Below are 20,553 nucleotides of genomic sequence, written 5' to 3'. Positions count from 1 at the left end.
ATCCGCCCACCGGGCGCCACGCAGGTAGGCAGGAGCTCTGCTGGGGAGGGATGCGGCACATGCCCAAGCCCCGAGCAGAAGTGGGGGCACCCCACGTAAACGCCCCCCCTGAGACGGCGGGAGCTGGTGAGGATCCCGGGTGTCCGCTGCAAAGAGCAGACCGCGTACTTCGGAGGCAAAGAGGAGGCCTCGGGCCTGGCGGCGTGGCTCCCGCCCCACAGTGACCCTGCACCGACCCTGGTCCCGCCGCTCTGGAGAGGGCCACGGCGAGGCAGAAAGGGTCACCTTCGGTCCGGAGGTGACCTGCGGCGAGCCTGAGACGTTTGCTGAGAATATAGACGGAGTGATTTGGGCCGGGAAAGGGGGACTGTCTCCTTCCTTCCTTCCTCCATCCCCTCCCATTTTCTCTTGCTGGGAAGTGGGGAGCAGGTGGGCTGGAACCGGAGCTACAGGCCCAGATCCCCACCCCCGCCCCGCCTGCACTTGGGGTAACCTCAGGCTGAAAGTGAGGGTTCTCCAGCTGCCTTGACTTCGGGTGTCTTTCAAGGTCTCCTGCAAACACCCATACACCTTCCCCTAAATACCGGCGGAGTACGTAACAGTTCAGGATTTGTTGGCAGTTTTCCTTTTGAGGTAAAAGGTACTTGGGTTGAGGGGCACCTTGGTGGCTCAGTCGGTTAGGTGTCGGCCTCCTGATTGCTGCTCAGCTTGTGATCTCAGTGTGTCTTGGGATCGAGCCCTATAGTCGGCTCTGCGCTCAGCCAGGGAGTCTGCTTGGGATTCTTGCTCTCCATCTGTGCGCCGCCCACACACTGTCATTCTACATAAATAAAATTTTTAAAAAGTGCTTAGGTTGAAATGCAGAAATCTGAAGTGTGCGTTCCCCGAGCTTTCACAAATGCACACGGGCATGTAATGCACGCCTGCACGACCTTCTGTTGCCTGAGCGTGGTGGGAGCAGCTAATGCCTGGGGTTGCACCCGAGAGGGCAGGGGAGAACTAGCTCATTGGAGTGGGTATGGAGGAGCAGGGAGGGGGAGGAGGGAGAGGAGGCGGAGGGTCAGGTCTTCTCAGACCTCATCCCACCAGCTGCCAGTTCCCAGACATGGTTACATTGTAGGGTGGAAACCTCAGAACTCCGACACAGTGTAGCGCTCCTGTTCTGCTAGGGCTGTCACTGTTACAATTCCCATCTGACCCGTAGCCCTCTATGTTCATGTGTGGAACCCCCTAAGGAGAAGAAAGGTGAACGGGGGTATCTGGACGCCAGGCCTTGGCCTGAACCCCCGACACCTTTGACAGGGTTCCGGAAACAAGTGCAAATAGTGAACAGTGGTATTTGTGAAAGTGAGCTGACCCAGGGAGGTTGCCTAGCCAGCCGCTCTTGTCTCCTTTTTCCTTGTTAGCAAAGCCCACCTCCAGTGAGAAGGGCTGAAAAAACCCCATGCTCACTCCCCAGCCTTCCCTGCAACTGGGAGCGTGCACCCATGCAGGCCAACGACACATCAGGGAAAGTCACTGGTGCTTCTAAGATGTTCTCTGTCCCAAAAAGAGCCACATGGGAGGAAATGCCCTATTCTTCCCTAGTTGAAATGTTATGATGTGGGGATGTGATGCTTGGAGCTGTGGCAGCTGCATTGCCACCATGAGTTGTAAAACCAAGAGAATCAAAGAAAAATCAGCCTCGGTTCCTAAGTCTTAGAGCTGCTGAATCCTGGAGTGTTTACCTGTAAACTTGTCATGGGAGGCCATATAGTCTCCATTGTTGGACAGTGTGTTCCTCACAGTCTAAAGCATATTAACTGATAACACATGATTTGTAAAAAAAATTTTACTGGTAATACAAGAGCATTTCCTGAAAACAATTGTGTTTATATTATAAAGATCAGACTTAACTGTTTTAAAGAAAATTATAATCCACTGATTTGTGGTAGGAGTAAATCACCAGTTCTCAAAAGAGTTCAGATGACAGAACAGGAATTGTTTCCAAATGACGGTCTTCAATATTTGTAGGAATTTCAACATCATCATAGTCACCTTTGGATTACATAGGCTGGGTGTAGAAACTGTCTTCTTAGTTGTACCTTTATCTGTGAGTGTGTAGCTGGTGGCTGACATGGGGTGTCCTAGGGGGCTAGAACAGACAAAAAGGCCTTGAAAGATTTTGATATATTTAATGTTATCATCCAAATTGGGAAAAACTTTTCTTTTTTTAACCAAGCTGGTAAAAACATGGCTTTACTGCAGGTACCCAGGGTAGAATCTCAACCACAGTGTGCCTTCTTGTGGAAAAACTGCTTCTTTGCTTTTGTCCAACTGGTTGGTAGATTTTCTAGGAATGTTCAACATCCAGTAAATGTTTATTAAGGGCCTACTGTGTGCCAGAGTTTGTGCTAGATACTGGGCCACGAGCCAGGCAAGCTCCACCCCCAGAGGAGCCCCGGATTAGGAAAATGAACGGAGAAGGAAGCAGGCAATCGTAATGCAGAGACGGATGTATTCCCACGGGCCATCTTTGTTCATTCATTCATTCAACTGATCATTCTTTCGCCATGTTTGTTGAATATCCACAAAGTTCCCAGGCACTGTGCTAGGGACGGAGAAAACACAAATACCACAGAAAACACTGGGGGGAAAGACACCGTCCCTGTCCCCATGTTCCCATCACTTTAGTGGGGGAGGAAGACAGGTAAACAGGACATCCCCGGGTGCTAATGCTATGGGAGGAGTTCATTGAAGACGGCACCAGGTTCAGGTTTGCGGTGGTGACGTAGGAGGGATGAGAAGGTGGGGAAGAATGTTCTAGACGGGAGGGAGGTTACTGTGCATAGCCGTAGGGGCGAGAGAGACCCCAGACTAGGTCATTTCAAGTGACTGGAGCAAAAATTTTGTCAGAATGGAAGTTGCAAGGGGGCGGGGAAGGGAAGTTTGCAGGAGAGACCCGGGGACTGGATCCTGACATGTGTTGTAACCTGTATTAAGAAGTTCAGGGGTTTCTGAGGGTGATGGATGAAGAAGAGGTTTAAGCAAGAGACTGGAGGGGGTCAGATGTCCTCTTGAGAAAGCCGCTAGCTGTCGCATAGAAAGGGGAGTGGAGGGTGAGATGTTAGTGGCAGGAGAGGCTGCCTGACCAGGGCCGGGTCACAGAGGTGCGGTCACAGAGCAGGGACATGGGGAAGGAGGAGGACCCCGCACACTGTTCTGGTTTCTGACTCCAGGGACTGAAAAGGTAGCAGAGCACAGGGAGTCTGGGATTGGGGTAGGGCAGTGTTCCTTTTGGGGTATGTGGAGCTTGAGGGCCCCTGTTGGGGGGGGGTCCTGTGCATGTCCTGGGGGCAGCCGGGATGGGACTGAGGAGTGGGCTCAGCTGGAGCCTGTGGACCCCCGCTGGGGTTTAGGGGGGATGAGGCAGGCACGTGGAAGAACCTGGGGGCGGGGGGTGGGCCGGCTGGAGGAGAACAGGAGATGGGGCCATCCCAGAAACCGAAGAGGAGGTCATTCCTCTCTGGTATTTGCTTCTAACTTTCGTCATCGATGTGGCCAATTTACGGACCGTTCCGAAGAGGGAGGCATGCACGCGGAACACGTCCGTCCTGTGGCTTACTCGTTTTGTTTCCCTGTAACTTGTGGAGTGAGGCCTCTCTGGCTCCTGGGGCTCCAGGGGTCCGTCAGGCCACAGTGAGAGGACCATATGGCCCACAAGAAGGCGGTGGTCACAAAGGAAGTCTGCTGGGAATCTAGAGAGACAGAAGCTGGAGGAAGCCCCCGTCCCCACTGGTCCCATGGTGGCAGAGGAGGATGCTTGAACACAGCTTGAGCATGCAGTGTCCGGTCTGGAGGAGGAGCTCAGTCCAAGGGTCACTCGGCCTTTCAGAGCTCCGTGGTGCTCTCCCTGAGAGCCTGCTCTGTGGGATGTCCTGGGGATTGCTTAGAAATCAGGTCTCCAGTCTGCTTAGGACCCGCCAATCTGAGGGCTCAGCTGATCAATGCTGAGGAATGGACGAGGTTCCAGAGCCTCCAGGCTGCCTTGGGCCTTGGGGTTGGGGGCACTTCCATGTCAGGACCCCAGCCCCTTCCACGCGTCTGATCCCAGAGCCTCCACGCGGTGCAGTGCGGCCTCCCAGACGCCCTCGGGCACAGCGATCTCAGTGCTGTTTGTGCAGAACGTGATGGAAGGAACCCTCTTCTTGAACCTGCCACGTAATTGTCCCTTTCTTGCCTCTTGCCCATGACTTTCCTGGGGGAAGCCTCCTTTCCTGTAGCTCCCCAGGACATGTAACTCACATGGCCCTGCTGCGTGTATGTGCTTTGACCCGGAGGGTGACCAGTTTCTGTCCTTGTTGATTGCCACGATGCCACCAGGAGGCGCAGGAAAAAAAATCAGGGAGAACCTGAATCTGGCGTCCATCCGGCTAATGTCACGGAGAGGCTGTGGGGGTTGGGGGGTGTGTAGTGGGGACGGTTCCCAAGAACAAAATGCACTGCTCGGTCTTGAGGAACCTGCAAGGTGTGATGCAGCGACTTGCACACGCTGCGAGCAATCAGCTGGAACAGCCGCCCACAGCCCTCTGGGTGTGGGGTGGGGAGTAGGGGGAGGAGGGTGGGGAGTGAGGAGGGGGGTGGGACCCCTGGGGCCGCGCTGGGGATGGGAGCCTGGAGGCTCAGCAGCCCAACACCCAGATTTGGCATCACTTTGAGCAAACAAGAGAAGAGGAGGGGAAGAGTGTTTCTCACGACCGGATCCAGAGGTCCTCCCAGGGAGGTTCAAGGTTCAAGGCCTGAGCTTTTGGAGTCTCCAGAGCAGAGCTCGGCTCCTGTTCCTCTGGATGCTGGTGCTTCTGGCTCTAAGCCACAAGCTCTGCCCTCTAGAGCTCCACGACATGACCCTGGGCTCTTGGGACCCAGCTCTCTGTTGGGATTCATCTGTTCTCAGTGGGTTGAAAAAGCTGTGCGAATCCTCTTCAACTTGCCGGCAAAGAAAGGCCAGGGGTCTCAGAAACGCTGCTTTTGCATATGTGTGGGGATTTCAACATCATCGTAATCGTCCAGGGGCTCAATGTAACTCGGGATGGACACGGTCTTCTTGTCTCTAAGTTTGTTGACCCGCGAGTAGGTAGCTGGTGGCTCACTTGGGGTCTCCTGTGGGACTAGAACGCACGACAAGGTCCTTACAGGCAAAGCTGTGGTGTGTTTTTACGTTTTTGATGAAGTGACTCAGCACAGTTTTCATGGGTTTGGGTAATCTTCCCACGGTCTGGCGGAGCAGACCCCCATCTCTTATGGGGGAAACCGAGGCACAGACATGACACGGCCTCAGGATCCCCCAAGTGGGTCGATGGCAGATGTCGGTCTGACACCGTGGCTCCTGTGTCCCTCTGCCTGCTCCCCCACTCCCGTCATGGGAACCAGGAAAGAGAAGTGTAGACAAGCTGACCTAAGCCGGTACTCAAATGAGTAGAATTGTGTGATACCCTCATTCTCGTAGGGAAGTGATACAAACCACGTTTCCTTTTTGGCACATCCCTCCCAGGGACCTACAGTGTTTTCCAGAACTTCCCCTAATTGCTCAGGCAGGAATCTCTGTTCAGAAGGAAGGACGGGGCCAGTGGTGTTTGCAGAACGGGGGTTTAGGGAATGGGCACGGAGCAAAGAAGCACCAAGGCAGGCAGGGAAAGGACGATGAACGAGCCAGGTAGGCCTCGGATGATACGGGAATATTCTCGACCACAATCTCTTCCTTCCTATGTGCACCTGAGAGGGGACCAGCCCTCATTTCTTGCCGGGCTCTGCGGTCAGATCCCCAGTTCATCCCCAGGCTCCAGCCATCCCTCGCTGTGTCGCCATGGGTGAGGCCCTGCACATCTCTGTGCTTCCGTGTCCTCATCCATCAAAGGGGAATAAGGATGTATGTGCCTTGCACTGTTGTTGGGGGCGTCATGTGAGATGGTGCCCGCAGAGTGCCTCACAAGGGGCCTGCCCCACCAGGCTGCTCAGTAAATGTGGGCTAATCTTACGATGTACTCATTCAGTCGAGACAGTCCTATGCTCTCCTAAGCCCCAGGCCCTGGTCTTGGTGGTGGGTCCCCAGTGGTGAGCCAGACAGAAACGTTCCCATTTCCTCGACTTTGTGTTCTAGCAGGAGGAGGGTGGGCAGAAACAAACGAACAGCAACAAAGTAAGACAACTTTGGGTAATTGGCCTGCATTTCATGGAGAGAATTACGAGGTTCATTTTAGAGAGGGTGGACAGGAGGGGCCTCTTTGAGGTGCTGACCTTTTTTTTTTTTTAAAGATTTTATTATTTGAGAGAGAGAGAGAAAAAGAGATGGCGGGGAGAGAAAAGAGGGAGGGGGAGACTCCACACTAAGCAGGGAGCCTGACGTGGGGATCGATCCCAGGACCCTGAGATCATGACCTGAGCTGAAACCAAGAATCAGATGCTTAACTGACCGAGCCCCCCAGGTGCCCTGAGGGGCTGACATGTGGGCTGACCTCGAAGGGTGAAGTAAGGCCACTACCTAAGCAGCTTAAGGAAGAACATTCCAGTCTAGGGAACCAGGCAGAGTGTTTCTGATGGGAAGTGTGGGAGGCCCAGTGACACCCCAGGTTTCTTTTCACTCATGCTCCAAACCGGGATTTGAATGTAAGTTTGCAGGCTGAACGCCAGGAGCGTTGCTACTCACTCTGCTCCCTTTTTAACTTCTTTGTCCCTTTCAGAAGGATGGTACCATCTGCAGATGCTGGTGGTATGGACTGGTTTTGTGTCCCCACAAAATTCCTATGTTGAAGGTCTAAGCCTAAGCGAGGTTGTGTTCGGGATGGAGCCGCTAAGGGGGTAATTAACGCTAAATGAGGTCCTAAGGGTAGGGTCCTGATCGCACAGGCTTATGTCCTTACAAGAAGAGACACCAGAGTGCCCTCTCTCTCCCTCTTCCCTACCCCATCACTCCCGACCAAATTGACTGGCACCTTGGTCCTGACCTTCTAGCCTCCCGGACAGTGAGAAAATATATTTCAGTTGTTTAAGCCACCTAGTCTATGGTATTTCATGCGGGCAGCCGGAGCTCAAACACTTAGATAAATGTGTTACCCTACCCTGAATGAAACTGTCGTCAGCGACAGACACTTACATGTGTGTTCCGGAAAAAGCAACCCCCTGGGTGGCAGAGGGGGTAACTGAACCGACGGCTCGTTAAGAACATTCCTGGAGACAGAGGGAGAGAGAAGAGTAAGGCTGTGCTTTTGACCGTCCTGGCTCAGCCGACTGGAAGGAAAACATCACAGAAAAAGGACAGGGTTGAACATCCAAGCCCTGGTTCCTGAAGGCGGAGGCATCACCTTCTCGAGGTTTTGGATCCCATTTGTAAGGAAACCGTCTCCCCTCGCCCTGGGAGCAGCCGGACTTAGCACGGAGCTTGCCTTCCGGGGTTCTCCTGTTTTAGGAAGGGGACGTGAGCGCCAAACCCTCGTGTTCCTAAAGCTGACTTTATCCACCCCGCTGAGATGGTCGCACGCGCTCACCGGAAACACGGACCGGAATGTTCCTCACGGCACCGCGCACCACCGCCCCGGACTGGACACCACCCAGATGCGCATGAGCTGGAGAGCGGGTCAGTCCCTCACGGTCCCCCTCACGGTGGGACGCTCCACAGGAGTGAGGGTGAACCATCTGCGGAGCGGGCCGCGCAGGCGCAGTGGACCATCAGGGTGCCCTGGTGGAGTAGCGCAGGTGCAGGGGCGGGTGGGAGCGGGAGCCCTCTGAACCGAGAAACCGAGGATTTCCTCTTACTTACTCGTACATCTTCTCTTCATCCCTTTGCTTGTCTTCCCAGGGCGTGGCAATCTCCCACTTCTTGCCTAAGGAGTCAGATAAGCACGTCCACGTAGGAAGAAAGCAGGAGGGGGGCTCTGTGGTTCATAAGTCCGCGGACACCAGCTGTGTTTAGGGCATGGGGGGAAGAACCACCGAGGAGACATGGACTCGGGGACGGGGAGCAGGTGAGTGGAGGACACGGGCGTCCCCACGGGCCTTCTGCCCGCCGAGCCTTTCGTTAATCCTCAAGGGTTAATACCGTGGGTTGAGATAAAAGAGAACAGATGAGGTTTTTGTTCAGGGTCAGGCTTTTGTGCGTATCTAAATAGGAAACCGTTTAAGAGGCAAACGGACAGAGGAGTATAGGAGCCAGAACATGCTTGGCTCAGTGGGTTAAGCCGCTGCCTTCGGCTCAGGTCATGATCTCAGGGTCCAGGAATTGAGTCCCGCATCGGGCTCTCTGCAAAGCAGGGAGCCTGCTTCCTCCTCTCTCTCTCTGCCTGCCTCTCTGCCTACTTGTGATCTCTCTCTGTCAAATAAATAAATAAAATCTTTAAAAAAATTAATTACGGGGTGGGGGAAAAAAAAGAATTACAGGCTCTCTGCTCAGCAGGGGGGTCTGCTTCCCGTGGCCCAGTGTCCGCCTTGCTCCAGCTCTCTCAAAGAAAGAAAGAAAGAAAAAAAAAATCTTTTTAAAAACCTGTGTGTGTGGGGTGCCTGGGTGGCTCAGTCAGTTAAGTGTCTGCCTTCAGCTCAGGTCAGGACCCTCAGATCCTTGGATCGAGCCCTGCAGGGGGCTCCTTGCTCACTGGGGAGCCTGCTTCTGCCTCTCCCTCTGCCCCTCCCCCTGCTTGCACATGTACACTCTCTTCCTCTCTCTTTAATAAGTAGATTCTTTAAATCAAGGGGTAGAAGGGAAGGAACACTGCACAGGAAGCCCAGTGGACCCGAGTTCTGGTCCCAACTCTGCCACCAACTCCTATGAGGCCTCAGCCAAGGCTTTGCCTCTCTCTGAACCTTAATTGTCTTATCTCCAAAAACAGATGGAGGAGAATGACAAGTCTCACTCCTTGTGCAGCTCTGACCTTTCAGGAGAGACAGGATCCCCGAGGGTTCCCCGCCCAGGCTGTGCGCCCCCGGGCAGAGGGCCACACCGCTCAGTGAGCTTACTACCATCCTTAGGTCATGGGGGTGGGGGGATATGGTCTCAAGAACACACACCATCGGATCAGGAATTTCACGTTTGGGGAGATGAACAGCAAAGTGGAAACCCACTTGTAGACAATCTAAAGTTGGCGTAAGGCCTCCGGGAAGCTGCTCGTGTGTGTTCCGAAGAGGCCAAGGCAGCTGTCATACTAGAGAATTCAGAGGACGACCTTAGAGAGGGCAGTCGTGGAGGCCAACGTGTCCATTGTGGACTGAGCAGAGGGGGAAACTGAGACCCAGAGAATCATGAAGCTTCATCCAAAATTCAGCCGATACAGGCCCGGAATGAATCTTCCTGCCCTAAAGGAAGCCTGGCACACAGGGGGAGCCGCCCAGTCCTCCCCGCCCTCCCTGCCCAGGTGCGACTGCCCTTACCCTGCCTGAGCAGCTGCCGACAGGCACAATACAGGATGAGGCCCAGGCCTGAGGAGACGAGGATGATGGCCACAGCTAGAATGATCCAGAAATTGTCCCTCCACCAGTCCATTGTAGTGGGGCCCTGGGGAGAAGAGACAGAGGAAGGAGGGGTGAGTAGGGGCATCGGGCAGGGAGGGGTGGGGGCCGCCATGCGGCCACGGGGGAGCCTCTGCTTACAGGTCAGGCAGGTGCTGGCTCGGGCACACCCTGCCCACCAGCAGCGGGGAGACCCTGGAGCCTGGGCAGGTGCCCCTGTGCAGCATGAGAGCGGCTCCGGCCAGCGCTTCCCAGGGCAGTCGTGTGCGCCGCAGACAAGACCCGCGCCTGGGGGCTTGCTCACTGCTCTTTCCTTGATTGTCGAACATGTAAGGGAGGGGCGGTGCCACCAAATGTAGTTGCTTTTATATCAAAGGGGCGAGACTTAATTCCTATTTTTTTTCTTGGAGGTGGGGGTTAGGAAAATACCTCGGTGGGTCTCCCGGAGCGAGGGGAAGGGGGAAAGTAAAAATGCAAGGCAAACTGAGTTAGTCCACCAGGAAAAAGGAACGGGAATTTGGGGGCTGCAAGCTGGCCAGGTGGAGCAGGTCGTAAACATTCTTATCGCCTGCGAGGGGCCCGAGGCACCGGTGGCGGTGCTGGGCCTTTCCCGGTCCACAGGTGTACCCCATCAACTCACCACACCTTTTCAGCGTAGACATTGCGATAAGCCAGTTAGCCCCCAGTTATACCCTGGACAGGGCAGGGGGTGGGGAAGGAGAGAGGGAAATAGGAAGAGAGCGGAAAGTTCGAGGATTGTTAGAAAGTCCCCGTGGCCGGGGCCGGCTGCAGTTTCGCAGGACGGCGATGACTAACATTCAGCTCGGAGTGCGGCTCGGAGTGCCGCAATCTGTGTTACATCAAGGCTGCAGTGAAATTGCACAATAAAAGCTTGTTTGAATGGAGCCTGGGGAGTCCTGACATGTGTGCCCTAGTTTTCCAAGCGGGGGCACATGTGCCACGGTGGGGAGCGGACTGTGGGCCGGACTCATCCGGGAAGGCAGGGAGCTCTTGGATAAGGAGCAGCGCCCCTCCCATCCAGGGCACGGGCGCTCTGCCTGCTCATTTGGCTTTTCAAAAAAAAAAAAAAAAATCCCTGAGCCCTGGCATATCCCAGGTACATGAGAATCCACTTCCCGAGTCATTGTTTAGCCGATGAAGGCTCACCCATGCAGCCCACGCAGAGCCATTTCCGATTCAAGCCTTTGAGAGTGATACTGGCGGTAGAAGCAGGGAGCCAGGCAGGGAACACAGGCACCATGAGGCTGTGGCTGCTCAGGCCATTTTTCCCGCAAAGACCTCTGACGTGGCTTCCTGTGTACACGCGTGTGTGTGTGTTACCAGCCCAGCGACTTCATTTATGACGTTGTTCCGTTATAATTTGGGTTTTCAGTCCCAAGGTTTGTTTCTTCCGTGAGGACGCAGCTCGATCAAACAGGATGGTTTCTGGCTATCCACGGAGTTCTGCGTAGCGAAACCAGTTGTGTGCTCCTAGTGGTCCCACAGGCACGTCATGCTGCAGCTTTTCTGCTCAACGTTTTGCTTGGCATTACGTGTCTGTCGTTGATCTGTGGTGGCGGGTGTGTTGGGGACTGACTCCGCCGAGAGTGAAGTGTCCGCTAGCCAGGTGGCCCCACCCCCAGGCGTGCACTCAGGAGAGGTTTGGGGGTAAATCACCTTTTCAGGATGCACGGAAGAAAGCAATAGAGGAAGGAGAACCAAGGGAAAGAGAAAAAGCACGGAGACTGGGAACTTGGCTTTCAGGAGAGCCCCGGGAAATTTGGTTTTGCAGGGCCCATTGAGGTCACGGGGCACTGGACTTAGGAGAATGCCATACATCAGAGTGTGGGCTCTTCGTTTAATAAACCTAATTGGAACCTCACCTTCTTTAGCTCTGCAGAGTGGAGGGATGGATGGATGGATGGTTGGACAGATGGACAAACAGAATTTTCTTCCTTCTATTCTCTTATACTCAAATATGTATCTCCTGGTTCTTTGTCTAATTTGTCTCTCATATTTTCTATCTTTTTTTTTTTTTTTGCTTTAATCTTGAAGGACTTCTCCAAAAGGCAATATAAACATACTCTTTAAGGCTACAGAAGTGAACACCAGGGCATACGAATTCAGAACTATTGCATCTGAGAAGCAAAAACAAATAGACAAACAAAAAAAGGTTGATCTGAGGAGCCCGAGACGGTAAAAGGTGGAGGATGGGAGACGGGGCTGCAACTTTCCACTGTAAACCCTCTGAATTACTTGATTTAAAAAAAAAAATTATGTGTATTTACAGGGAGCCTGGCTGGCTCAGTCAGTTAAGCATTTGACTGGATCTCAGCTCAGATCTTAATCTCAGGGCTGGGAGTTCAAGCCCGGTGTTGGGCCCCGTGCTGGGCGTGGAGCCTACTTAAAACAAAACACACACACACACACACACACACACCTGCCAAAACAAAAACTGTGTGTATTTACTTCAAGAAAATAAAATTAAAAAAAAAAAAAAAAGCACACAAAACCCATCGATTAAGCACGTACTGTAGCTTCGAGGAAAAGCTACTGCTCAGATTTCAAGTTCAAAGCAAATCATTGTCCTCCGTGTCCAGGGGAAGAAAGAGGAAGAAGGGTGAGGTCAGCCAAGTGGAACATAGGACACTTCCGAGAACCTCACAGTGATGGGTACCGCGCCGTTCTGTTTTTACACATGGAGCGGCTCTGACTGGCCAGCAGACGTTTCAAGGGTGTCCTGGGCGCCCGAGGCCTGCAGGGGCTTTCCGCTCTTCCCCTCCCTTCATCCTTGTGCCACACACTTTCCCGGACCGGGCGTGGAGGTTGAGGGGATGGGGCTTGCCCAAGGTCCCCCGGCAGGGAGGAGGCGGGATGCTTTCTGTCTAGCTTCCAGGCCTCCCGCTGCGGATGTCGGTCACCATGGCCCCCCGCCATCGGGGACAGGCTGCGTGGGGGCTCAGGGTGTCTTGCTTGCAGGAGCGCAGCGACGGTGGTGAGGTGGTGGGAGCCACGGATGAACGGTCGGGACCCTTAGGGAAAGCCCCAAGTCCCTGCGTTCCAGGGCCAGAGAACCAGCTCCTCCCCGTGGAGTGGCGAGGCGCCTTCTCAACAGAAGTGGGACGAGGAGAGGAGCTGGGGAGAGGCAGCTAGGCGAGGAGGGTGCTGAGGGACCACGTCCTGTCCCTGCCCGTTGTCCTCTGGGCTCCCGGCTAGTTTGGTGCCCTGGGTGCTGCTAGAGAGGGGACGTGGACTCTAGGGAGTAGCGGCGGGGACGACAGCCAGTGGGGGGCCTGTGTGGGCCGTGTGAAACCTGGACCCCCGGTCGGCCGGCCTGGGGTAGAGAAGACCGTGGGAGTCCGGCCGCAAGGGGCAGAGAGGCATTTGTGGGACCGGTTGTTGGCAGGCCACAGACGCGGCCGAGTCTCTCGACAGGCCCCAAGGGACCCCAGAGGTGATCTGTAGGAATGGTCATGGGTGGGAGACTGTCTGTCTGTCTGTCCTCCTCAGTGCCATACCAGGGAAGTAGTGCAGGGTGGGCTGCAGGGGGGCTGAGGTGGCTCCTCCCCCCCCACCCCGGGGCAAAGTCGGGGGCTTTGAGCCAAAGACAGTACTGCAGGTCACGGTTCCCTCCTGGAGGCTCCACGGAAGAGCCGTTTCCCCGTTCTGTTTGGCTTCAAGAGGCCGCTCACATTGCTGCCCATGACGACCCAGCACGATCTCCCATCTCCCCAGCTGCCAGTCAGCGACCTTGATTCCACCTATGCCCTCTGTCCCCCTTTGTCCTGGGACCCCGCACTGCCCCACTCTGGGGCAGGTGGGCTCCGCGCACCAGCCACCAGGATCCGAGCTCCATGAGATGAGACGCTCGCTAAGGGGCCTCCATGCGCTTACACATTCAACATCCTGTATTTTGCTGCCCAGGAGTCAGGAGGAAAAGGGGGAAAACGGGACAGACGGTCTGCAGTCGTTGACAGAATTCCACCGCGTGGTGCCTGGCGTGGCTGGCCTCGTTAGGAGTCCTGGGACGGACGTGGCTCTCTTTCTGGGAGGTGTCTGTCGCATGGGAGGGAACATTTTTGTTTTCAAGAGTCTGAGGACATAGGAAGGTTCTCAAGGTAGGACGGGAGCTCACAGGTAACACAGGGCCCCACTAGCCAGAGCCGGGGGCCCACGGTCCAGTGTAGACCAGTACAGACCAGAAGAGGAACGAACACGGGCCCAGGTCAGCAGTCCAGGGGCTGTGGGGAGGGCACAGGACCTGAGCCCACAGGTGCAGGCCTGGGGGTCCCAGCTACTGGGAGGTCGGGAGCTGGAGGCCTGACCTCAGGTCCTGTCACCTGGGGGAGCATTTGGTGGCCACCACATGGAGGAAGGAAGGGAAGGGGAGCGGTGGGAGCGCTCCTAGTAAATCAGTTACAGAGTGGCTTGGAGGCATCAGGCCCTGGAGGACTATGGAAGTTCCCTACCCTCACCCTGCCCGAACCTTGGAACCACCCAGGGAGCTTCAACAGCTGCTTGTCTCCGAGACTCTGATTTAATGGATCTGGGGTGGGGGCCTGGCTGCTGGAGTTTGTTTATGGTCTTAATAAAATTGTCCAGATGGGTAATAGGAGGCTGAGGTGGAGAACCAGGGATGGACATGTCATCTCTGAACCCTTATTATAACCTCCTTGCTGAGGACGTGGTTCTCACCCTGAACAGAGCTCAGAGAGGTTAAGCGATTTGCTAAAGGCCACACAGCTAGGGATCAACTAAGCTAAGCTTTCAGCTTGGTGCCATGGGCTGCCCGAATCCCCGCTGCATTAACTCTGCCAGGCTGACGTCAAGTTGCTGAGTGTTTTTCCCTTTGTAACAGAACTGAAAGCAGAACCCTTATTCTGGGTTCTGGCGAGGTCTCAACCCTTAGCTGTGTCTTGCGCATAATAGGAACCGCAGTATGAAAATGCGTCCCAGAAAAGTAACAGGCGCCGCACACTAAGGCCCCATGGGTTCCAAGCGTTCTACACGTCCCATCCCACAATGCGGCTTGTGGTTCTGAGCCCATTTTACAGATGAAGCAGTGGAGGCTTAGATCTCAGCAGTTAGTGGAAGAATCAGGAGCCAAACCCTGGTCTTTCCGACCTCAGTGCCCTCGCCTGTGACCACTGAATGCAGGCTTTGGGAGGTATATGAAAATGCAGGTGCCAGGGGCCCCAGCCCCTTCCCCACAGCCAGCTCAGCTCTGATGGGTGGGTCCAGTGTGGGACTCGGGGATCCACATTTTTAACAAGCAGTGTAGGGGGCTCAGCCCCAAGGGGGAACATGCATGGGGCCAGTCAGCAGAGCCCGCGGCGGGGACAGGCGAGCGCACTGGAGACTGGTCCCCCTGCCCTGCCGTCCACCCCCGCCATTAGAGGCAGCAGCAGCAGCAGCAGTGGGGCGGAAAACAAGCCACTGGAAAGGACCCCTCGAAACAAATACCTTTCCAGTTTGCTTGTCACAATGCCTGAAATCCCACAAGTCACACGAAAGTCACTGCAAAGTTCCAGGCTCCCTCCCTCCCCACTTCCTCTCTATCCAAACTCACTTGCCCGGGAGTGCCAGACTCTGAGGAAGAGAAACTGATTTTTACTAGGGTGTGAATGACTTCCTTGGCCCCTCGGGCCACTGGATTCCTTCTCTGGATTCCCTAGGGCACTGGCAAGAGCAGGGGCATCCTAGGATCTCTGCCAAAGTCCCCAGAGGGTCTAAGTGAAAGTGACTAGGAACAGAGACTCCCTTACCTAGTCTCCTCCTCTGATAGTGACCCCACCCTCCTCCCCTTCAGAGTGTTGAAGACCCAGGAGGCCCGAGAAGGTCGGACACTGAGGTGGAGGAAAGACAGCTGGTTTAGAACAGGAGCGGCTTCCTTGTGTCTGCAGCAAGAAGGTGCTGGGGCAGAAGACAGGAGTGAAATAGAAGAGACACCTTCCCGGCCAGAAAGAAGGATCGGCTTTTAAAAAGGGAACAAGGATGGAGAGAGGGCGTGCCAGGATCTGGGGCAGGAAGTGGGGAGCCCACACCCCCCTTCATTCAGTTTGAAGTAGGAGACACAGTCTGAGGGTACTGGCCAGGGTGGGAGGGAGATCCGCACTGTCATTGCTGGGAGGTCCGTGGTGCTGGCCAGGGCGGGTGGGAAGGAGATCTGCACCGTCATTGCTGGGAGGAATGAGTTCTTCCTGCAGCTGGGCCCGCGTGTGCTGCCTCTCACACTGCCTTGGGGCCTACTGGTCATGTCTGCCCTTACCACTGTGTCCAGGGCCTAGACGTCACCTGAGCCCAGTGGGTGCTCCCTACGGATCAGGGAATCCAGGAAGGAATGAGATGCTGGACGTCCCCTCTGAGGACGGGGGTGGGGGGCAGGTGGCAGCTCAGATCCCATGTTGCCCGCCCGGCCCCACCGCCTCCCTCTCCCCCTGCCTCGGGGGCTCCCGGCATTAAGCTGAGAGCTGGCAAACAGAAGCCCATGAGATGCTCTGGTCTCTCGGCCTCGTGCCAACAGCCCCCACACAGCACACAGCCTCCCGGGGAGCCAGCCGCCGCACCGAGTGGGTGGTCGGGGCGGGAGGGCAGCTGAGTGCAGTCACCGGCCCAGCCCAGGCTCTCACTTCCCCAAAAGGCATTTCTGGGGAGTCAGGGGACAGAACTCATACCGTGCCCTCCCCGGGAATTCCAGAAACCGTGGGTTTATTCAGCACTTGTTTTTTTAAAAAAACAAAACAAAACCAAAACCCCGAAAAAACAAAAAGCAGCCCAGTCCTGCCGTGGGGGAAGACCAGGGCCCATGCACACACAGGAGATGTTTCTCGATGAACTGCCCTTCCCACTCCCGCTCCCGCTCGGGCTCCCTGAGCTCGGGAGGAAGGTACCGAGCGAGCGAGAGCCACTGTGTTTCTTTCAGGACTCGCTGGTGGGGCAAGTCCTGGATATAAAAACTCGAGTTTTTCTCAAGAAGAATGAATGACCTCAAGTAGCTGTGAGCCCTACAGGGTGTGGAGAGGACGTGCATGTGGCAGCAGGGACTGGGGTTCCAGCTGGAGCTGGAAGAGGCCTCCAGCATCTCAGTGCCAGGAGGCCACCTGCAAAGAGCTCGGAGGAAAGATGGGGCCCCTGTTCCTCATGCGCCCTCTGCCCTTAGGGCCTGGGATGCAAATCCCCTTATCGGAGACCTGCCCTGCCCTGCCGGGGAAGGCAGCCCCTGGTCCCACGAGGCCGCTGGGCACCTGCTGGGTCTCAATGACTCCGTTTGGAAAGAACATAAAAGGTCATTGATAAATGTGATATGGGTTACTTGTGGGAAAGATCCTTCAGGTGTATTGGGTTAAGCTAAATGTATTATTAAAATTAGTTTCAGCTTCTTTTTCCCCCTCTTTTAATTCCCCCCCATTGACATTCTTCCCTCTCGGCCCCTGCTCCCACGGCAGACCCTCAGGACGGCCCTGCTGGCTCCGCCAGTGGAGCACACGACTCTCGATTTTGTGGGGGAGGCCATGAGTCAGGTGTCGAGATGACTTAAATAAATACATAAACTTAAAAATCATTTTTGGGTGGGGAAGCATGTGGTAATCCACAGCCATATCCTCCGATCACGTAGCAGCATATCTAGAAACAACCTGAGAGGAAGCCCCAAGGAAGTTCAAGTCAGAGGCCAAACTCTAGACCTCAGCGTGCGAAAGCAGGGAGGCACCCCGCGGGCGGCGTGGGACGGCCAGGGAGACAGTCGCACGGGGCCACCCGATGGGTCGCGTGGGGCGTCACAAGGTGAGAACACTGAAGAGACCCAGGAGCCTGGCGGGAGCCCCGGGTCCTGGGAAAGCAGAGTGGAGGGCCTGTGCCCCCACGGCAATCGCTTCTCCCCGTGTTCCCGTGTCTGTGGCTGGAGCCCGCTGTGAGAAACCCCAGAACGCGGACCTTTCACCAAGCAAGGGCAGGAGCCTCCCCTCTCGCTCTGCCGCCAGCCTTGCCGTGAAGCAGGAACTGAACACATGGTCAGGATGGTGGGTACCCCATCTAAAAAGGGCTTCTGCTCGCCCCTCCCCAACAGGTGGCTCCTGCGGTGTTTCCGTGGCGTTGGGTGTGATGTATCTGCCTGGGGCAGAGCCCTCCAGACCTTCAGATGACTCGGGCTTCCTGCTCCATTATCCCAGGAGTTCTGCAACCCAGAGGTCCCTCCTTGGATCTGACCAGGTTGTCTCGCGCTGTTGCCGGTTTTCTTACGTGTTTGGCTCTGCGCGTGAGCGGGACACCTAGAGCCCTGTCCCTGGGGGACCGTCTGGCAACAATGTTGGTGCCATCAGTAGGGTGGGGGGGGAGCCTGGGGATGCTTGTGCCTGGTGACAGCCAGCGAGGCCTGTGTGTCCTCTCTAGAGCGTATGGAATCAAAATAAGACAATGGTAACTTTTCAAAATATCAACACATGGGGGAAAACTAGAGGGCCAGCACCACACTCCCTACCGTGGTGGTTGCGAGGTTGTGCAGTGTGGGGTCATTCTTTTCCCGTGTTTCTCCGAAGTTCTCATTTTCGTCTATCCTAAGAAATACCGAGTGGCCCCCCAGGTCCTGTCTTCACCAGGCTCCACAGTCCCACTTTCAAGCTCCCTGGGCGGGCCCCACGTTGGCCGCCCAGGGCCAGGAAAGGGGGTGTCTCTCCGGACAAGTGATGCGTGACCGGGTGGGACAGGAGACACAGGGCCAGGCCCTCTCCATGGTGATTTCCCCGGGGCAGCGGCAGGTGGCTGGGTGGGGATCTGACCCCAGCCCAGCACCGCACAGCTTGACCCCGAGGCCACGGGAACACAGGATGCCTTATTGGTCCTTACGCCCCAGACACACACACACACACACACACACACACGCAAAGACGCCCAGGCGGGTGGTGGCTAGGTGCCAGGGGCCCCAGGCTGCAGCCCGAGGTTGCCATGGTCACTGCCTTGCCCCCTCACCCCCAGCACAGACCCCGTAGGGTGCTCCCAGCTATCAGATCCCCACACTCCTCATCAGAGTCCGGAGAGGCTAACCAGCTCTCTCCAGCAGACTCAGCTCGCCACCTGTCATGAGGTCAGTTCAACCCGCCGGCAGACTGCAGGGGAACCCAAGCCCAGAGGGGAGCTGTGATTTTGAGTTCACCCAGCCAGCGAGAGGCAGACTGGACTCGCTAAGGCTACCCAGAGATTGGGCTACACCCCGCAGAGGGCCAAAGCCCAGATGCCTACCTGGGTTGCGAGGGTGTCCATCTGTGTGCGGCTGAGGGGACTGCGGGAGCCCGACTGCGGTGGCTCGGACGCAGCTGGTAGGAGACTTTCCTCGCCCACAGGCCTCCCGCCCACCTCAGAGCAGTGAGCCCCAGCCAGACCACACTTCCCCTTCCTGCTCAGCCCTCGGGCGGGGGAGGACCACGCGCCCCAGGCAGTCTCGTCCTTCTTCCAGGGAAGCTAGGTCCCGAGGCTCCCCGGAGCCAGGATCTCTTCCTGCAAGGCCCTGCATAGGACCATCCCAGCAGTGGGGCCTAGGGACGGGCTCGGCAGGGGGGACCGGGTGGCCAAATGGTCCCTGCAGATGAGTGTGGGTGAGCATTCCTGGCTGTGGCAGCCGGCTCAGGGCTCCAAGAGTGAGGACGTTGGCTCCCACCCAGAGGCAGCCCCTGGGGGGACCCGGGCTCTGGTGGGACAAACACAGAATGCCCATGGAGACCTGCTGGGGGACACCCGGGCCCACCTAGGGGCTGCCTAGCTAGCTTCTGCTGTGAGGCTGCTCTGGGACTTGGCCCTATGGGCTGTCCTGGTAGGGGCTCGTGTCCACCTGCACAGCTGACAGTCCCCAGCAGCGCCCAAGGCCGGTTACAGCGGGGCTGGCACTGGGAAGCCAACCAACCATTTTGAGGACTAACAGCATCCTGGGGGTAAAAGTAGGCACACAGCGTGCACTGTGTCTGCTGGGGGAAAAGGGTATTTTGACTCTCCGGGGTAATGATACTACTCTGGGCTTTCTGGGAAGTGCTTACCAGCCGGTCTATAGGAAGCGTGATTCCTGATCTGCAGGATTTGCGAGTTTCCAACACGACCCCGTCCACCTGCTGGTGGGCGGGTTCTGGACTCAGACTCTGGGCCATGTCCGCAGTCAGGGGTCGGGGCTGCTAACCCCCACCCCAGAGCCCTTGTGGGGACCAGGACCCACCCCTGTCTGGTTGCATCTCCTGGGCCTGGGGGGTTGTCACCTCCACTTTCCAGCTGAGCGCACTGGAGCTCTGCGAGGTCACTGTGGGACGGGGCGGGGTGGGGTGGAGGGGAGTATGCGCATGCGCAGCCGGCCTGCTGGGAAGGCCTTTGAGTTCGGGTCTGTCCTGCGCAAACTCTTGTGCTCTTAGGGGGATCGAGCTAAAGTGTCCCTGCTCAAATCCCCCTACAAGTGAAGTCACAGTGACCTTAGGAGAGGGGTACAAGCGCGTCCGTGGGTAGAGCTAAGCCCCTGCCCCAAGGCCGTGGCTGATTCACCAGTAAGTGGTTCTGTAGTGCCGCGCCCGCTGTTGTTAGGTGACAGCATTCCGGACAGACCTGCTGCCCCCCACCCCCACGTGCACCCACCAGGTGGCCCGGGGGTCCGGATCCCACGAGCGCTTTGCCAACAACATCCTGTGTAAACCCCTCCCCCGTCTGAGCCTCAGTTTCCTGGCTTGCGAAGTAAGTGAGCCCAGTGGTGACGAGCCTGGACGGGGTGCCTGCCCAGCCTGGACACAAGGGAAGATGCCTGGTAGGTGCGTGTTGGTAGAGAAAGGCAGCCGAACCACCTGCAGAGAGAAGCGAGTGACCCTCGCCTCCTTCCAGCAAACCCCAGGGCCTGTTTGCCAGGCTGCTCTGGGCTCTGCGCTGGGCTCTGCGCTGGGCCCCACGAGGCTCAGACCCAGTGCCTGCTCACAGGAAGCCTCTCCGGGTGTGGGGGGAAGGTGAGGGCATGCTGTAATGCCTGCGGGACTAACTCCCGTCACAAGTCTGTCCACGGAGGTGGCGAGCTGTAGTCTGCCCTGTGGTGGAGCCCACCTTCTCCAGGACGGAAGGGCACCTGCC

At 56.4% G+C, this 20,553-nt stretch overlaps 1 protein-coding gene across 1 annotated transcript; it reads right to left on the bottom strand.

Annotated features, from left to right (window-relative positions):
- Positions 1 to 1,944: 1,944 nt before the first annotated feature.
- Positions 1,945 to 18,984, bottom strand: LOC122907746 (SLP adaptor and CSK interacting membrane protein). Its single transcript, XM_044250560.1, is given in 5 exon segments — positions 1,945 to 5,147; positions 7,130 to 7,203; positions 7,793 to 7,856; positions 9,394 to 9,517; positions 18,706 to 18,984. Coding segments are annotated over 5 exon segments (696 nt in total). The 3' UTR covers positions 1,945 to 4,992.
- Positions 18,985 to 20,553: the final 1,569 nt, after the last annotated feature.

This window comes from Neovison vison, chromosome 5, assembly GCF_020171115.1.
Source record: "Neovison vison isolate M4711 chromosome 5, ASM_NN_V1, whole genome shotgun sequence".
In the NCBI taxonomy this organism is placed as follows: Eukaryota; Metazoa; Chordata; class Mammalia; order Carnivora; family Mustelidae; genus Neogale; species Neogale vison.
The sequence above is the reverse complement of the archived record's forward strand: the minus strand, read 5'-3'. Positions and strand labels throughout refer to the sequence as shown.